A 17,720-nucleotide genomic window follows, 5' to 3' on the forward strand; every position below is an offset into this window, starting at 1 on the left:
AAGAAGAAATGGAAGCAGTAAAACAAGACTTGTCAAAAATAGGCGAGAGATATTGGAGAGAAAAGGCAAGAAACCGGAAAAAATTGAGGGAAATAACCAAGATATTGGAAGCTAGGGGCCTACAAGGAGTGTAGCGCTGTCGTATATAATGGGTGGGTATTCCTAATATATAATATTAATATTGAGGTCCTAACCTCAATATTATTATGTGACTTCAGCAACTTAGACTACAAGATTACTGCTATTAGACGATGATGTTAGGAACAGAAAAGGATGCAGAAAAAATCATTACCTATACGTTTGACAAAAACAAATGATTAAAATTAAAGTAAAACAAAGACTTACATTTCCACTAGGGCTATTTACAGGTGTTGAACTTGGCGGTCCTCTAGATGGAGTTACAGGAGCACACATGTAAGACTTATCCAAACTTCCGTTACTACCTCCCGGACTGCTATTCGCTATAAACGTGTTGGTATCCGATGGAAGATGTCCGTTCCTATTCGTTCCATTTTCGTACTTTTTCTTTGGCAAGTCTTTATAATTGTATTTTAAATGATTCGGTTCCAGTGGTTTCGAAAGAGATAGTTCTTCGGGGTGCCTTAGGCCTAGATCTTTGCAAAGTTGAGCTACAGCGGAGAAGGTTTTGATTGAAAAGTCAACCCGCATATCCAAATACCTGAAAATGTATAAAAATTATGTTTATATTTAAAACCGAAGAATATAATCAATTTATTACAAAATTTTAATTTTAGGGAAAGTTTTCATCATCATACATACATTTTATCACATTTTTTCTGTTTGATGATTGTTTTCATTTATAATTGTTTATTAATTGGCGCTTTTTTTGGCAAAAATTCTTCTTTGCTTACCTAAGATCGGGTAATTGTAGCCTGAGAATTTTGTGCATTGGAGTAAAATGAAGTAAGGCATCTGCGTGGACTCCGCATTGGTCGAGAGTAGATCTTGTTCTTGTCAGCCATATATTTTTATCGGGCCACCAAAGCGCATGGTCGGACCAATCCATTGAAATTTCTGAAAACAAAACATAATTTTACTTAAAAATATGAATCAGTGTTAAGAAAGAATTTCACATAATAGAGATAGTCCAGTCATCAGAGATGAAAATGCTAATGAACATCTAAAAATCATACAAACATACGAATTTTGCAGAGAATGACAATTTTAGAACCCCAAACAAGTTTGTCAATCTTACCCTCAGGCTCCCCCTAAAAGCCCGCTCGTACAGGGGAGGGGGGAGGGGAATGGGAAACATCGATTTACCAAGAATCTGTATGCCGTAGAAAAAAAAAGTTTCAAACAAGAATTTTGCCGATTTTTGCCATTTTTTACGATTCTCATGAGATGAACAAAATTTATCACTTCCATTGACAAGTTGCTATGGAATTTCTATTATTAGAGCCTAATCTTCAAAACTTATAACATAAAATTTTGATTTTGAGTTTATTTGGCAACAAATATGAAGCATTTGAAATATGCCTAAAAAACGCTGAATTTAAACTTTTTGCCGCAAAATGCAAAAATTGGATACGAAAACTGCACCTTTAAAACGCATTTTGATTTTTGTCGATAGAACACTCAAATCAAAATCCCCTACGAGGGGAGCCCGGGGATAGGAGTGGCAAACTTTTTTGTATTTTGCATTTGGGGAATTTTAGGATACTTTTTTTAGAAATATTTATATTGATGAGCCAGTTTATATCGATGATCTGATAAAAGCAGGTTTTGCTTGTAATCTTGTTGCCATTTCCTAGTATCTCACTTAGCTTAGAGCAAAATTGTCTAGTGTAATTTCTCGCACACTATAAAAAATATCTCTCCATAACGGATAATACGCTTTTTTAAAAGCTGAGATCTGTTGGAGTAAAGATACAGTGTTTACCAATTTTTTATTGCACAGACAGCAGCCTATGATACAGTTACATTGTTCCGCAAATTATACGACACTCTCAATGACTACCATCTGGGCAAGGTCGTATATTCCTTACTGCAAAACAGACTTTTTTCGTTATGCTGGAGGGTAAAGTAAGTAGGTGGAGAGTTAAAAAAACGGTCTCCAACAGGGAAGTGTTTTAGCACCAATGCTCTTCAATATATACACAAACGACCAACCTACGCCGACCGAAACCAAGCACTTCCTCTATGCTGACGATCTTGCAATATCTGCCCAAGAAAATAGTTTTGAAGAAGTGGATGAGAAACTCGAAACTGCCTTAAAAACATTGACAGTGTAATACATGCAGAATTCCCTGAGACCCAATCCCTCTAAAACCAAAGTCTGCGCTTCCACCTTCGCGCAAAGGAAGCCCAGCAAAAACTCCAAATTGCGTGGAATGGTAATACATTAGAACACACAAACCAACCTATATATCTTGGAGTAACTCTGGAACGGTCCCTCGCCTACAGACATTGCATAAAAACGAGAGGGAAAGTAACAACTAGGAACAGCATACTCAGAAAGCTAATGGGAAGTAAATGGGGTGCACGTCCTGGCGTTTTAAGAACAACGGCACAGGCCCTGCGTTTCTCAACTACTGAATATTCGTGCCTCGTTTGGGGTAGATCTGCTCACACCAAACAAGTTGATACTGCGCTAAATGAGACATGCAGGATAGTAACGGGGTGCATGAAACCAACGCCACTCTCAAATCTATATAAAGCAGCGGGTTTTGCAGATCCCTCAACACGCAGAGGCGTTACAGAGCACATAGAGAAAATGAAACAGATCGCGGACGAGCGGCATGCCCTATACAAAGCTTGAACACCACGAAAGCGACTAAAATCCAGGAAAAGCTTCCTTGGAACAGTGCAGGATGAACCGCCTGAATATTTTCCTCTTCCCCAAGTTCAATGGACCGGCCAGTCCCTAGACTTTAAAACGTGGAAAACTATGAATCGGATAAGAACGAGGGTCGCTCCAGTAAAATCAAACATGGCAAAATGCGGAAAAATAGACCAAGATGATGAACTGTAACTGCGGAGAAACACAGAATATGGAACATCTTCTTACATGCAGAAACTGTCTTTATCGATGTACCCTCGAAGATTTGTGGCTCGCCAGCAAAGATGGAACTGACGTAGCCCGATTCTGGGCCGAAATTTTATGAATGGCAGGACACGATTAAGTAAAATAAGTACCAATTTTTTTCAAATGTTGTGTAATAAAAGGTTTTCCAGGGCATACTACGATACTTTTTGTTAGTCGAAAAAGGTTTTCCAGGGCATACTACGATACTTTTTGTTAGTCGAAAAGAGAGAATTGTTATTAGCGTTTTTTATTAATAAATTTGTACGCCAAATTCGCAGAGTAGCTTCAAACAGCTATGACAAAATTTTATTAACATATATGTATTAATAACAAAGTTATGACAACTTAAAATTTTACCAAAGAACACTCTAAATCAAGAGATAACCATAAAAATAATTATTTTTTTAAATAATTTTAATAATAAACCATTACTGCAAAAGAAAAATGGTAAAAGTACCATAAAGTCATAACTTTGTTACTAATAAATATATTTTAATGAAATTTTTATCATGGCTATTTGAAGCCACTCTAAATCCAGTGGCGTAGGATTTTTTTAGTAAAAAAATCTCTAATAAACATTATATTTATATTAACGACTAAAAAGAGTACTGTAGTATGTCCTGAAAATTTGAATAAACATTTTAAATTATGTCCCGAATAAACCTTTTATTACATGATATTTAAAGAAAAAAATTGGTTGAAATCGTTTACCAACTTCAAATTTTATATAGCTAATTCCAATCTAAACGGATCACACTGGAGAGTAGAGTACCTATATACAAAAGAAATGTTATGTCAGTGTGAAAACGTTTGCGGGGTCAATCGACCTCTTTGAAATCTGCAATCTACAATATGAGTCTATAAAGCAGTAATTCGACTTTTTTCGTTGTAAAAAATTGTTTTCCAACAAGAAAACTTTACTGGAAACTAAGACATTTAAAACTTATGTGTCTTATGTGTCCTAATAAATTATGGCTGCCCCTAACGTCTTCCGTACTAGAAAAACATTCATTAAATTATCCAAAATCGCCTTATCAAACTTCCATTTTTGCAAAAAATCTCGCATCACTAATTAAGTAACTACTCGTTTATTTAATTATTATAAAATTCCTGTCAAGGCCGACTGCTTTCAGAAAAGTAGCGAATTACAGCGATAGAAATAATTATATAAATGTCAATATTTATTTTAAGATTAAAACACTAATTAGCATACGAAACTGGAGACTTGTTTGTTTTATAATTTCTCAAATTAGAATTCGCTCTGTTGCCAAGCCGTATTGTGAAATTTAAAAACCGACTCAGCAGGAATCTAGACAAAATAAATAATTCTTTATAAAAGCTGGAAACAAAGGAGTCTGGGTCGATTTATTTTCGGCACTTTTAAATATTTCTGTGTTGTAAACAAGTTGAAATAGCGAAATAGCTTTGATTTATTTTATAGATATTGTGTTAACAGAAGTCAATTGTTGACAGATCAAAACATTGAAAAAAAAAACATTTTTCGAAAGCATGTGGCTATTTGAAGGTTAAAGTCAAATATCCACAAAAAATTTCACTAGATAGAACTTACTATAGACGAATAAGTGAATGGAGTAGCTCAGCAGTCGCTTCTGACACGAATGCCTGATCAAGATAAAGGATTGCGGACTCTTCGTAAGGTTCTTCTTCTTCTTAGTCGTTAACCTGATGCAGGTATCGTGATATCATGAAGATATTAGTTAAATTTCCCAATGTTCCTCCAAGTTGTTCTATCTTCTGTCATTCTAGCACATTCTGACAATGGAGCGCCAATGGTAGCAACAATATGGTCCGTGTATCGTGTGGGAGATCTACCTCTACTTCTTTTGCCTTCTACTTTTCCCTGGATGGTAAGTTTTTCAAGACCATTTCTTCGAAGGACATGTCCAAAATAGCTTATTATTTGTTCTGATATTTGTGTTCTTAGTCTTTTCTTTATGTTTAGCTGGTCCAGTATGGATTCATTTGTTCTTCGGGCCACCCATGGTATTCTCAGCATTCGTCTCCAGCAGTACATCTCAAATACATCTATGTTCTTTTTGTCTTTCTCAGTAAGGGTCCAGCATTCCGATGCATAAGTAAAAATTGGAAAAACTAGACTTCTTACTAGTCTCATTTTTGTATCGGTAGTTATTACATGGCTTTTCCAAATTTTTGTTAATTTTGCCATAGCACTTTTTGCGATTGCTGACCGCCGCTTTATTTCTTCAGTACAGCCTCCTTTGTTGGTTATTAATGAGCCCAGGTACACAAATTTATCTACAACAGCGATATTGTTTATCATGACCAGATGATTTTGATTGTTGTTAGCTCTGTCAATTATCATGATTCTCGTTTTATCTCTATTTATTTTAAGGCCCATCGTTAAGGTTACGTCTTCTATCCGTTGTAACAGGTGAATCAATTCAGCTTCAGAACTAGCGAGGATAGTAGTATCATCTGCATATCTCAAGTTGCAAATCTTTTTCCCGCCAATGGTGATGCCACCGTTCCAGTCCTCAGTAGCTTTCCGCATTATCCATTCACCATAGATGTTAAATAGAATTGGGCTTAGTATGCAGCCTTGTCTCACGCCCTTTGTGACCCTAAAACTATCGGTTAGTTCCCCATTTATTCTAACTCTGGCATTATTGTTATTGTACAGGCTTTTAATTAGCAGTATCAGATGATTGGGGACTCCCATTTCAGACAAAACCTGCCACATTTTACTCCAGTTGACCAAATCGAAAGCTTTACTATAATCTATGAAGCACAAATATGTTGTGATGTTAAATTCTCTGGATTTTTCTACAATCTGCCGTACGTTTAAAATTTGTTCTCTAGTACCACGTCCGGGGACGAAACCTGCTTGTTCCTCCGCAATGTTAGGTAGTAAAAAGGGCTTTATTCTCTCGAGAATTATATGTAAGAGTATCTTAGTGCAATGCGCAATTAGAGCAATTGTGCGATAGTTGCTAGATAAATCTTTCGCTCCCTTTTTATGTATGGGAATATATAGTGATTGTGTCCAGTCCTCAGGCCATTTACCTGTCTCCCACACTCTTTGACAAATTTGATGTATTATATCCACTCCAACGTCATCTAGGGCCCAAATCATTTCAATAGGTATGTTATCTGGACCGGCAGCTTTCTGACTTTTTTGCCTCATAATTGCTGCTTCAACTTCACTTTTGAGTACGTCAGGTTCCGTCGCCAAACTGGCATCTTCTTGTTGTGATGAGGCGTCTGTGCTTTCCTGCATCATCAGTCGTCCACAGTATTCTTTCCATCTGTGTAAAATATCTTTTTTAGAAGTGAGTAGAGTTCCGTTATCATCTTTGATAGCAAGGTAGTTTGGTGTAAAGGAACGTGTTATCTGCTTTATTTTTTTAAACATGTCTTTGGTTTCAGTTTTGGTTTTATGCCCTTCTATTTCCATGCAGATTTTGTTCAAGTGTGTGTTCTTGTCCTTTTTGCAGAGTCGTTTTATTTGACCGTTCAGTGCTTTATAGACCTCTTTGTCACTTTCACTGTTCAGTCCTGTGGCTTTTAAGCACTTCCTCTCCTGTATTTTAGTCCACGTGGAGTCTGTTATCCATTGTTTCCTTCTTTCTTCTCTATCACTCTTAATGTTTTTCGCAGCATTATGCAATATGAATTTTGTTTTTGTCCATATGCTATTTGAGGACTCTTTTGGATTTAATGATTGTTTGAGGTCACATAGCTTTTGCGTTGCGGCTTTTTTGTACGGATCGTTATATCTTAGATGCCATTTAGTTGTTGTATTTCCTGTTTTTGGACTGTTTCTTAACTTCATGCGGAATTCAGCTGATAAAAATTGATGGTCGCTATTACAATCTTTTCCTGGATAGGTCTTAACATCCTTAACAGCGCTCCTCCAACGGGTTTTTACCAGTATAAAATCTATCTGATTTCTGTATCTATTTCCTGGTGATATCCAAGTGTATAGTCGTCTTGGGTGATGTTGAAAGCCTGTATTAGTAACAAACAGGTTGTTGTCTATACAAAAGTGTAGCAAGCGTTCTCCTCTGTCATTTCTTTGGCCAAGTCCATATAATCCGACGGTCTCTCGCAAGTAATGATCTTCTGTAGTTACGTAATGATCTTCGTAAGGTTACCTGTCTCGAATTAGCACCAACAAAGAAACAATATGAGAATAACGACTTAGAACATCAAAGAATTGAACAGCACAGACCAAGAGATAGTAAAGAAATTAAAATAGAATAAAATTAACATATGCGTAATACAAGAAACAAAAAAGAAAGGCAGAGGTAAGGAAATAACATAGTAAAAGAATACGTGGCTATACTAATACAAAAAAAATACAAAGACAAATTGGACAAAGAACAGCATTGGGAAAGTAGACTACGCATCAGAAAGAATATTGATGGCAGTGATAAAAAATGAAAACCAAAAAAACCCGGTACAAAACAAAAAATTAATGAAGATATACGTAATGCAAATGAGGAACTTGTGATAAATTTTTGCGCACAAAATGAATATAATAATACATATTTCAATCACAAGGAGTAACAAATTTATTTCCAACAATAAAAGAATCATCATCTGGAAACGACATCAATACCCATCTATTTAGGAGATAAAAGGATGCAGATTGACAATCCATAAGCAACAAATTGTTTTTTTTTTAATGGAAGCAAAACGTGTACATTTAACCGCACCCGAGCACGGAGAAAACATGTCAATTGTAGGTTGCGGAAATGCGCTTGGTCAACCTGTACCGCCTTTTGTGCTATTTAAAGACCAAAGGTTTAAACCTAAATGGTCTGATCACTTGCCTCCTGGCTCAAAAGCCAATTTTCACAAATAAAGGTAGCACGACATGCAAAGCATTTGCTTTGTGGCTTGACCATTTCTTTTCATTCAGAAACCCTGGTCCTACCCTACTAATTTTGATGGAGCTTAAAATCACCTAGATATTTCCATAGTTGAGGCAGATAACCGCATGGACATAACTTTATTTTGTCTCCCTAGCAACACGTCACACGAGTTGCAACCTATGGACAAATCAGTGTTTAAAAGCTTTAAAACATTTTGGGACCAAGAAGTTCTACAGTTTTTAACAACAAACCCTGGTAAGGCGATTATCAAAATGAGGTTTGGTGAAATTTTTTACTCAATTTTAGCTAAAAGCAATGACACCATCAAACATTATCTCCGGTTTTGAATTTACCGGCATTTATCCGTTTAAACCAAACGCTATATCTGAAGCTGCCTTTGCACCACGTTTGATCCCTCACAGAGAAGAAGACGAAGTACTTATATCACAGTAGCTTCCAAGATTTATCAGATGTTGTTAGAAGTTCTAGCAAGTTAGTTGAACCCGCATATAAAAACGAGACGAGTACAAGCGGATATCAAGTGCCAGAGAAAACTAGTAATAAAAAAAATAGAAGCGTTTAATTACTGTCTCAAGTAGCGAATTATTATCAGATTTTAGTCTTTACGATGACTCACTTGACGGTGTCCTCAGTTAAGATCTAAGAGTATCAGCAGCTCTGAAGATGACAGTCCACTAATTGAATTAAAATATAAACAGAGAGGCAATACGGTTACAAAAGAAAAAACAAAATGTAATCCGGGTTCTAATCAAGTAAAAACTTCTTACTCCAAATGCTTAAACAGTTCTTTTAAAGAAACAGGACTGCTAATTACACCGGAAATTAAATTATTCACCGTAAAGAGAAAGCCAGCTTTAAACAGTAAAGCCCATAAGTTACCAAAGATTTGTTAGCACCAATACCAAAATTGAATAATCCAATCAAAGTTGTGAAAAAAGCAATGAGCAGTACGACAAAAAAATTAAGTAATGAAGAATCTTGGTATTGTTTTCCATATAAAATTTGCAGTAAAGAAGATGTGTGCACTTGTACATAGTGCGCTATCGTTATATTCATGAGACCTGTGTAGGACTGACTAAAGATGACAAAGAAAAGTTTACTTGCCCTCGCTGTTCTTAAATTATATTTTTTAGAAATGTTTGTTACGTTTATATTATTTAATTGCCTTTGTTTTTTTTTTAGAAAAATGTGTTACTGTTAACTGTAGTTCTGCAGTCCCTAATATTGACATGGGTGGCAATAATTTTTTTTTTTTTTTTTTTTTAGCCCTTTTTCTATCCGAATTTTCGAATAAAGGCCTCTCCCATTTCTCGCCATTCATCCCTGTTGTGTGCTAGGCGTTTCCACATTGGTCCTGCGACTCTTTTGATATCGTCGCTCCAGCGCATTTGAGGTCTTCCTCTTGGTCTCTTCGCATCGTACGGTCGCCAGTTTCCGACTTCTTTGTTCCATCTACCATCTTCGAGACGTTCGTTGTGTCCAGCCCATTTCCATTTTAATTTAGCTGCTTGTTTCGCGGCGTCCTTTATTTTTGTTTTGTTCCGGATTGCTTCGTTTGTTTGCCGATCTATTAGTGAGATACCAAGCATCTGTCGTTCCATGGCTCGCTGAGTTTTTCGAATCTTGTCCATGTTCTTTTTTGTGAATGTCCAGGTTTGAGCTCCGTAAGTGAGAACGGGAAGGATACAAGAATCGAACACTTTGGTTCGAAGGTTTTGGGGTATCTTTTTGTCTTTCAGTATGTATGAGAGCTTTCCAAATGCGGCCCATCCCATTCTTACTCGTCTGCTTATTTCGGTAGTTTGGTTTTCTTTGTTTACCTTGATATTCTGACCCAGATATATGTATTCTTCTACATGTTCCACTTTTGTTCCTTGGATGGTTATCATCGGTTGATCATCTTTATTCGACATTAGCTTAGTTTTACTCAGATTCATTTTCAGTCCTTTTTTTATGGATTCCGTATGAAGCTCATCGATCATCGTCTTCAGTTCTTTCCAGCTGTCGGCTATTAGTACTACGTCATCTGCATATCTTAGATGGTTTAAATACTTTCCGTGTATCGACAGTCCCTTCGTTTCCCAATTTAGTGATTTAAAGATGTCTTCAAGTGCGGCAGTAAATAGTTTTGGAGATATGGTGTCTCCCTGTCTTACTCATCGGTTGATTTTTATTGGCCCCGTTTTCATTCCGTTATCCATCGTGACTACCATTTCAGCGTGTTGGTATATATTATGTATTAATATCCTATATCTAGAATCTATTCTGCTGTTGACCAGTGCTTCCTCAATAGCCCATAATTCTATGCTGTCAAAAGCTTTCTCGTAGTCTATAAATGCTAAACAGATTGGTAAATTGTATTCGTTAACTTTTTCTATTAGGACCTTTAGTGTGTGAAGATGGTCACATGTACTGAACCCTTTTCTAAATCCGGCTTGCTCTACTGGTTGATATACATCGAACTTTGTTGTCAATCTATTTGTAATTATTTTTGTGAATGTTTTATAAAGTTGTGATAGTAGTGATATTGGACGATAATTTTTCAGATCTGTATTGTCCCCTTTTTTGTGTATTAATATTGTGTTAGCAGTATTCCATTCCCTTGGTATGTTTCCTTCAAATAGGCATTTATTAAAAAGTATTTTTAGGTACCTGATGACTTCTTCTCCTCCTTCTTTCAACATTTCTGCCAGAATTCCATCACTACCCGGTGCTTTATTTCTTTTCAATTGGCAATAATAGAAGATCTATAATCCTAATATTGCCATTCGCAACGTCAATAAAAAAGTATTCTTTACTTAGTTTTTTGATATAATTAAAATATATTGTTAAAGAAAATACTTAGCATAAAATTAGCATAAAAAAATTTCGAACCCCCCCCCCTCAGACAAATTCTGGGTGCGCCACTGTTCTAGAAGAGAGGTTGAAAATACAATTATGTCGTCCATGTAGAACAGATATATTTCTCTTATAATTTCTTTTCGTACATTCTCCATTACTCTCTGGAATGTTGAGGGTGCATTTTTGAGTCCCAATGGCAAGGTATTCATAGTGGTCATTTTCAACGTTAAATGCAGTCTTCTAGATATCTTCTTCGGCCATTTAAATTTGATTGAATCCGCTGGCTAGATCTAGGGTGGAAAAGTATTGGCAGCGTCTTAGTTTGTCCAGAATGTCTGTTACATTTGGAATTGGGTATCGGTCATCGATGGTTTTCGACAACTATTCGCCATTTAATTTTTCAAAATTTCAAATTCAACGATTTATTGACCTGTTTTTACACTTTTTTGGTTAACTTCTTTGATTACTTTGCTCAATACTCCGTTGAAATGAGAATATTTAAATAGATTGCCTTCCTTTGGTTAGTCCCATCAAAAAATTTATGTTTTGTTTTGTCTAATTTTTATGAGACAAATATTAAAACTTCGTTAGCAGAAGAAAGTCATTTCCTCTTCAAAGAAAACAATATGTATTTGTCGGAATTGTAGGATGTTTGTCTTGAGAGATAATTACTGGCGTCAGCTTAAATGATTCACAGTCGCTGCGAAGATATATCCGTCTTTAATTAGTCACTGATAGGTGAAGACCATATACGGTTTATTATAAATACAATATAATAGGCATTGTTATTCCAAAAAAGATTTCATTATCGGTTAGTTTGCATTTATGTACATTTCTTGAAAGCTGTAGCTATATAATTTTATGACGAATAACCACGAATTTGAAAGTTTCTAATAGACGGACACTGATAAGAATAACCACAAATTTTAAACGTAGTAAATATAGGATGATTTTAAAAATTGTAAAATATAATTTAACTTTAATATTGTTCTGAAGCTATTTTCTTGTGGCATTTTAAAGTAATTAATATTTAAATGGGAATAAGCCACAATTAAAGGTTAAAGTACCTTTATTGATGTTTCAATTTTCACTTCGGACATTGAAATTGAAACGTTAATAAACGTACTCATAAACAATCTTATCAGTACAAAAATCAATGAAGTTATCATGGCACAAAGGCATTACCTTGAAATGGTGTTTTATTACTTCTAGCAGTACGAATGGCAGCCCCCCCCCCCCACTATATTTCTACTTTGATGCTCTATTTTGGCATGAATGGAGTCACACTCCATTTGGCTATAACCAGGTTAAAAAAATCTGTGATCAATTTGTTTGATCGAGGAGTGCCCCTTAACAACATTCATACACATGTTAATTAATTTGGAATTTTTTCCTTCCGCCTTCCTGCCTTCCGCAGCTATCCGACATCATTCTGACAAATTCTGTATTTGTTTGGCCCACCAAATAAGTATAAATGCATGTCGATATCTCTATACTGACTCGGTTTCCTTCTGTTTCGTCCCAGACACAACAGGTAACACTGGCATCTTTAAGATTGTAAATGATAAAGTTGTATACAGCCATCTTTCTGACGTAGAAGAATGGTCCACTAGCTCCTTTTGGTCCTTTAGCTCCCCGTTCAGAACGGTTTGGAGATCTGATTATATTGCCAAAACACTTTCTTGGTCCTTTGTATCCTCTTTGTATTGATCTCTAATTTTTGTGCTGCTTCCTTGCGTTTAATATGCTTAGTATACTCAGAGAGTATCATCATATTTTATATCTCCTTTTTGCTCTTCATAAGCAATAAATATTTTAAAATGATCTTTAGCAGGTTTGTGAAATTTCAGTTTGTACGTCTGTACTTTTTTAAAGATACTGGATTTTTGTTTTCTTCAATGCACTTTTCTTTATACAAGTTGTACATAATTGTTACATTTAAGTCACTGACTACCTATTGGTATTCTGATTTCTTTCTTCTTCTTCTTCACGTGCCATCTCCTCTAAGAAGGTTGGCAACCATCATGGCAATTCGCACTTTCGACGCCGCTGCTCTAAAGAGGTCAGCAGAAGTGCAGTTAAACCAAGCTCTCAAATTGTTTAACCAGTAGATGCGTCTTCTTCCGCGACTCCTTTTACCCTGCATTTCTTCCTTGCATAGTGTAATTCCATTATTGGGAACAATAAAATGTGATTTCTTATGAATTTTTCATTTATCGGGTTTACTTTATTTTAGGAGATTTCCACTAGAGCTAACCTGTTTAAGAGACCCTCTTAAGTGACTCTGAAATATTTAAAGTATTAAGAAGAAATACTCTACACACATCAACTCTGCCATTTTCAGTGGAAAAAGTATATTTTTTGGTGTAATCTCTTTTTGACTCCACTGTTTTTGTCACTTTTCTTGATTTTGGTTGCACAGTAACTTGTTTTATAAGAAACTGCCCTTGTTCTAATAGGGATGGCAATTTATGGAAACCGTTATATGCCCCTTTCGTTATTTTGACAATTTGTAATGGTTGTAACACACTTTGGTAAAAGTGCAAATGTGGCACATTCGCTTGTTTACCTATCGAATATTCATATTTGACTGTTTAGCGTTGTGAATAGTGAAGTAGGTGTAGATTCGTTAAACTAAAAATAGTCAACAATGACGTAAATATTGGACCTGCACATTCGTTGTGTTACTGGAATATACATCTTGACAAGCCACAGCTGTTTAGTGTATTAGCTCAGATACGTCAATTTTGCACATTCGCTACTTTACCAGTTTGGTCACGATAATATGATGGCTAGATTTGATGGATATACGCGACCAAAATTATTTTACAACATGTTCCTACTAAAACTCATACAAATCAAAGGAAAATACTGTTGTTTAAAAATTGGCATATATTTTTCATGGAAAAAATCAAAATCTAAAGTTAAAATGAACAAAAAATATACAGGGTTTTTTTATGCCTCATATCGGACTCAGTCATACTTGACTTAGTTTTTGACTTAAAAAAGTGAAGCGTTTGGTATGAAAAGTTTGGTTTATTGTACTATAGATTTACCATTAACTAACTCATACTTTTGAGATCTATCCATTATATAAATAAGTTTTTATCGAATTGTTTTCATTACAATTATTAAATGTTTTTCTACACTGTGTAGTTTATGAACAAAAGGGTGGCGTTTATTTTTAAGTCAGTTAAGCATTTGACCATTAGTTTATTATTTTTATATTCTTCTTCTTAAAGTGCCTATCCGTTCCGGATGTTGGCGATCATCACGGCTATCTTTACTTTGTTTATTGCAGCGCGGAACAGTTCAGTGGTAGTCGTGTTATACCACTTTCGTAAATTTTGAAGCCAGGAAATGCGTCTTCTTCCCGGTCCTCTCTTACCATTTACCTTCCCTTGGAGAATCAGCTGGAGAAGGCCGTAACGTTCTTGATTTCTCATTACATGTCCTAGATATTCCAACTTTTTAGTTTTGACGGTCATGAGAATTTCACATTCTTTCCCCATTCTACGCAGGACCTCCACATTAGTAACTCTGTCAACCCAGGATATACGTAAGATGCGCCCATAACACCACATTTCGAAAGCTTCGAGCCGATTCATAGATGCAACAGTCAGTATCCACGCTTCCATTCCGTAGAGCAGAACTGTGAATATGTAGCAGTTCAATAGAACGGCATTTTGTTTTTAATGATATGTCTCGACTGTTGAAAATGGTTCTCATTCTAACGAATGCTGCTTTTGCTTTTATTATTCGCTGTTTAATTTCTGTTGAGTGGTCCCATTGGCTATTTAAATTGGTGCCTATATAGATATGTATATTGCTCGACTCTTTCGATATTCTGTTGATTGATTGCAAGTTGCCTTTGGGAATGGTATCACACATTCCCATTAACTCGGCTCATAGGGCACAGAGCTACCTTCTCTGTCGCTCATATGAGTAATTCCTGTCTGGCGCGTCCACGTCGCGGGGGTGGGCATCTCTTGCTTCAGTAGACCGGAGCTAGTAGATGGCTAAGTTCAGATAGGGACCCAGTTCCGTGGGGTATAACACGGCCCCCTTGCCCAGGGATACGGGTGAAGACCACAACGAAGATGAAGGTGGAGAATATAGTATTCGGTTCAGTGAATTCAACGGAAGTGGCAACCCTGTTTCTAGGGATAGTATAGAATCAACCTGGTGAAGGGCAGCAGCGATCACCAGTACTAGAATTAGGCGTAAAGGAAATGATCCTAAACCGGCTTCTTACTAGAATACCGTAGGTGAGACTGAAACAGTTAGAGGGCTACGGTACTGCGATGCGGAAAGCAAGTAGGAAACTACCGCATTATATTCCTCAGGACATCCGTCCGTAGATTTTTTCTTGTCATGTTGGAAGAAACAAAACAAACGGCCCCTAGTCCCGGGCAGGCCTTAAATGGCCAAGGGGTACGAAGAATCTCCCGGTTTCAACTTGATAAGACAATCAAAATTGCTACGTGGAATGTTAGAAGCTTATTTGCAGCAGGCAAACTACAAAATCTAATTCAGGAAATGAACAGAATTAACATCGATATTCTCGGCATAAGCGAATTGCGATGGGAAGGCACAGGCATGATCAATACTACTGGTAAAACCCTTTACTACTCATGCAGTGATAGCACAGACCCTCACCACAGACATGGGGTGGGAGTTCTGATAAGCGAAAATTTGCGCGCCTCCGTGAAGAACTTTGTCCCGATCTCCGAAAGAGTCATACTTATTCAGTTGCATGGAAAAGTTAACATAAATATTATACAAGTCTACGCCCCTACAGCAGACAAGCCAGAAGAAGAACTAGAGCGATTTTATCAACAGCTAGACGAAGCCTTAAAGGTGACTAAGAATCACGAAATTAACATCGTATTAGGAGACTTCAACGCAAAAGTTGGGGAAGGAGCTGTAGATCACGTAGTTGGAAAATATGGTCTTGGTCAGAGAAACGACAGAGGGGACAGATTGATACAGTACTGTCAAGACAAAGATCTAGTCATAACGAATACTTGGTATAAGTTACCACCCAGGAGGCTTTACACATGGAAGTCGCCTTTAGACGGACATCAGGGCATTATAAGGAACCAAATAGATTATGTGACAATTAATAGAAGATACAGGAATGCTATTACTAAGGTATCTGCATTACCTGGAGCAGACATAGGATCCGACCACAATCCCTTAGTAGCAAATATCAAACTGAGGCTCGCTACAGCTAAAAGAAAACACCAGAAGGCATCAGTAAACATTAGAAAACTCAAAAACAATGAAACAAATGAAGCGTACACAGAGGAAATAAACAATAGGTTCTCTAATATGGCAACTGAGAATGATGTTGAAAAGTCATGGACCACCATAAAAGAATCATTTGATGAGTTGAACAACACTTTTCTACTCGAGAGTAAAACAACTACCAAGAATGAGTGGATGACAGAAGAAATATTAGAGATGATGGAACAACGCAGGCAGTGTAAGATCAGGCAGGACGAAGTAGGGTACCGAAATATACACAGTCAAATTCGTAAAGAAATTATAGCGGCGAAGGAGATCTGGATGACTACACTTTGCGCCGAGGCTGAAAGCCTATATAAACTCGGCGACAGCTTCAATCTTCACAAGAAAATTAAGGAAATTGCTGGTGTCTTCAAGAAAAAACAAGTCACTGGTATACATAATGACCAAAATGAATTAATAACGGACCCTAGCGATATACTTAATACTTGGAAAATGTACACAGCCAATTTGTTCAATGATGACAGAACACAAAAACCACCACAACTGGGAGACCATTTGTATGGCCCAAATATTTTGAAAGCTGAAATTGTACACGCTATCAAACTATTAAAAAGTAACAAAACCCCAGGACCAGATGATATGTACGCAGAAACAATCAAGTTACTTAATGAAGAAAACCTAGACATTATTGTCAAGCTCTTTAACGACATCTACGATACGGGCCAGATTCCAAAAGATTGGCTCCGATCTACATTTATCGCCCTACCAAAAACACCACGTGCGAACTTCTGCAAGGACCACCGACTAATAAGCCTAATGAGTCACTTTTTGAAACTTTTCCTGAGAATACTTCACACTAGATTGTTTAAGAAATGTGAAGAAGTCAGTGGATGGAGTCAGTTTGGTTTCAAAAATGGACTTGGCACGAGAGAAGCGATCTTTAGTATGCAAACATTGATACAGAATTGTTTAGATCAAAGAAAGGATGTTTTTATCTGTTTCATCGATTACGAGAAAGCATTCGATAATGTAAAACATGAATTGATGATAAAATACCTACAAGAGTTGGGATTGGATGCAAAGGATATAAGAATCATTGCCAATCTGTATTGGAATCAGACAGCAACAGTACGTCTTCAAAATTCCAACGAAACAGAAGATTTCTCCATTAAAAAAGGAGTAAGGCAAGGTTGTATACTGTCTCCAATGCTGTTCAATTTATACGTAGAAAAAGCCTTTGCAGAAGCAGTGGAAGACTCTAATAAGGGTATTAAAGTTAACGGCATATTTATTAATAACATCAGGTATGCCGATGATACAGCCATAGTGGCAGATAACATCGAAGATCTTCAATGCCTTTTGAATGATCTAACTCTTGCAAGTGAAGCTCGGGGTTTGAAAATAAATATCAAGAAGACAAAATCAATGATTATAAGTAGAAATGATTACCCCAACGCAAAGATATATGTCTCTGGAGAAGAAATCGAACAAGTCAGGCAATTCAAATACTTGGGATGTTTGCTGAATGAGGGTTGGGACCCCGAGAATGAAATAAAGAGCAGAGTTGAACAAGCCAGAAATGCTTTTTTGAGGCTTCGTAAGTTTCTGACTGATCGCAAATTGGACTTCAACCTCCGATACAAGATGCTTAAGTGTTACGTGTGGCCTGTTCTCCTGTACGGAATGGAAGCATGGAC

General features: G+C 36.6%; 1 protein-coding gene across 1 annotated transcript in view; it reads right to left on the reverse strand.

The window, feature by feature from the left end:
- The window catches only part of LOC140444016 (unc-112-related protein-like), a 93,518-nt gene that overhangs the window by 10,748 nt on the left and 65,050 nt on the right, over positions 1-17,720 (reverse strand). The window contains exons 2-3 of the mRNA XM_072535593.1: positions 873-1,035; positions 346-679 (exon numbers count right to left, since the gene is read on the reverse strand). Coding sequence (XP_072391694.1) covers positions 346-679; positions 873-1,035 — 497 coding nt within the window. The remainder of the gene's footprint in view (positions 1-345; positions 680-872; positions 1,036-17,720) is intronic.

This window comes from Diabrotica undecimpunctata, chromosome 6 (genome assembly GCF_040954645.1).
Source record: "Diabrotica undecimpunctata isolate CICGRU chromosome 6, icDiaUnde3, whole genome shotgun sequence".
In the NCBI taxonomy this organism is placed as follows: Eukaryota; Metazoa; Arthropoda; class Insecta; order Coleoptera; family Chrysomelidae; genus Diabrotica; species Diabrotica undecimpunctata.